Source organism: Fukomys damarensis, unplaced genomic scaffold (assembly GCF_012274545.1).
Source record: "Fukomys damarensis isolate Sample0158 unplaced genomic scaffold, DMR_v1.0_HiC HiC_scaffold_32, whole genome shotgun sequence".
Lineage (NCBI taxonomy): Eukaryota > Metazoa > Chordata > Mammalia > Rodentia > Bathyergidae > Fukomys > Fukomys damarensis.
The window spans coordinates 44,569,071-44,571,056 of record NW_022900944.1 but is presented as its reverse complement, the minus strand read 5'-3'; the positions used below and the strand labels follow the sequence as shown (position 1 = coordinate 44,571,056).

Below are 1,986 nucleotides of genomic sequence, written 5' to 3'. Positions count from 1 at the left end.
CGAAGTCTGCGATGCCAGCTCGGCCTCTCCAGCCGGGCGGCCCGCTATCTGGACCCCAGCAGCGCTTCCGCCACCGGGCGCTAGGCTGGGGGAAAGCAGGACTCCTTGGGGTCGCTTCCAACTGAGTCTTTCACCAATGCCTGGGCCTCTGAAGGAGGCGAACCAAAGTTACTGTACTTGATGGAGGCGAGGATGTTGCCCCTGCTTACAAAAAAAGGGGGGCTCGGGAGCTCTCTCCTCCCCTATGCGCACACACACACACACACACACACACACACACACACACACACACACACACACACACACGCAAGCCCAAGTGGTAAGTCCGGGACGCTCAGATCCGCTGGGCTGCGGCTGACCTCCCTCCGGAACCCGGGTCTGTCTTCACAGCCGCACCCGGAGCCCCCAAGCCTCCGAACGCCCCTCGCGAGCCGCGCTGGCTATCAGAATGAAGAAGCCGGGTGCTGAGCGCGCCCGGCGGCTCCTCTTCCCTACCTGGGACAGCAGAACGCACAGGAGGAGCGGAGTTCTGGGCTGCATTTTGCCAGACTAGAAGCGCCCGGCGGCGGCGTTTTCTTTCATGCACGCGGCTGCACTGAGCATATTTTCCGTGGGAGCCAGGCTTTGAGGAGAGGCTCTGCCTCGCCAGCCAGCCAACTTCCCAAATAGATCAGCGGCAGCATCACGAAAGCATTGGGTAGAGGCTGATGACCAGGACCAATGGCTTTACAAGACGGATTCCTTCATAAAGCTCCCTCGTTTTGCATGGCAGATACGGGGAGAGCACCGCACGAAGGGAGCCCCTCCGAGGAGGCAGCGTGCTCGCTTTGGGGGGGGGCTGTTGGGGCCCAGCCTCACAAATCACGCTGGGCAATGCCAGCCGACTCCACTTTCCAGAGAATAGAATTGCATGAATTGCACCGGGGACCGGTGGCCACTTGCAGCCTAGTGCAAAGAGATTCTCTTTATTAAAATGTTAATAAGATCCACTTTATTTCCAATCCATCAAATAAAATGACCCCAGCAGTCCCAGTTGTTTCTACACCGGGAAAGCCTCAGAAATGGACTTCCTTTTCCTTTTCTTTCTCCCCCCGCCCCAACGTGTCCCAAGCCATGATGGTGTTTGGTGTTTCTCTGCCATCTCACAAATCACAAAGAGGACAGATCAATTCTAGCTTGCAGGGAAAATCCATCAAAGCGCAATAGATTTTATTAACTGCTCAGGTGAGAGTCTGCCTGGCCACCTACTCCTCAAATGTACAGCTGGCACAAAGCTGGGGCCATGGCCCAAGGGGGAAAAAACAAAAAACAAAATTTTTTTCCTACATCGATGTGACCTTTCACAAACTCTGGTTACCCCGGGGAATCAGAACAGCAGTAGCCACTACTCAAAGAATTTTATAAGTGGAGTGCTTTGGCAAGGGGCCTGCTTTCTCCAGTAGGAACCTAAGAATGAATAATAAAGATGGAATCATTTTCTTGCAGCTTCCTTCTGAAAAGAATTTAAGGTATTTTGCAACAAAGGACAACTTTGCAGCCAAAAGAGAAAATCTAGACCAGAGGGAAGGTTCAGGAAACTGAAGTGCTGACTCCAAACTGTAAACCATTTGCTCTGATTGAGATATGAGCTTCCTGGTGGCCAAAGCAATATGTGAAGCAGCAAGTTACACGGTTTTTATAGAAATTTGTGTACAATGTCGTCTGATGTGATTCCTCCAGCACTAAATACCAAAATAAATGTACTGTGTGGCATACATTACAGCAGGATACTGAGCAATGGATTGTGCTGAGATCCAGGGGATTGAGGCTGTATGCCAACATCTGGCACAGGGCCTAGAACATGGAGACAGTGATTAGTGTGTGTTCAAGGAATATATAGCTAGACTTCATCAAGAAGTAGCAGAAGGTGAGGTGGGGCAGAGAGTCTGGAGCCCCCTTCCTAGGCTCAACCCCCAGCGCTGCCACTTTTTAGTAAGTCATTCAAAC

General features: G+C 51.9%; 1 protein-coding gene across 1 annotated transcript in view; it reads right to left on the bottom strand.

The window, feature by feature from the left end:
- Positions 1–809, bottom strand: part of Cdh13 (cadherin 13) — a 962,550-nt gene extending 961,741 nt beyond the window's left edge. The window contains exon 1 of the mRNA XM_010618349.2: positions 496–809. Within this exon, the coding sequence (XP_010616651.1) occupies positions 496–540 (45 nt within the window). The 5' untranslated portion in view covers positions 541–809. The remainder of the gene's footprint in view (positions 1–495) is intronic.
- Between the last annotated feature and the right edge of the window lie 1,177 nt (positions 810–1,986).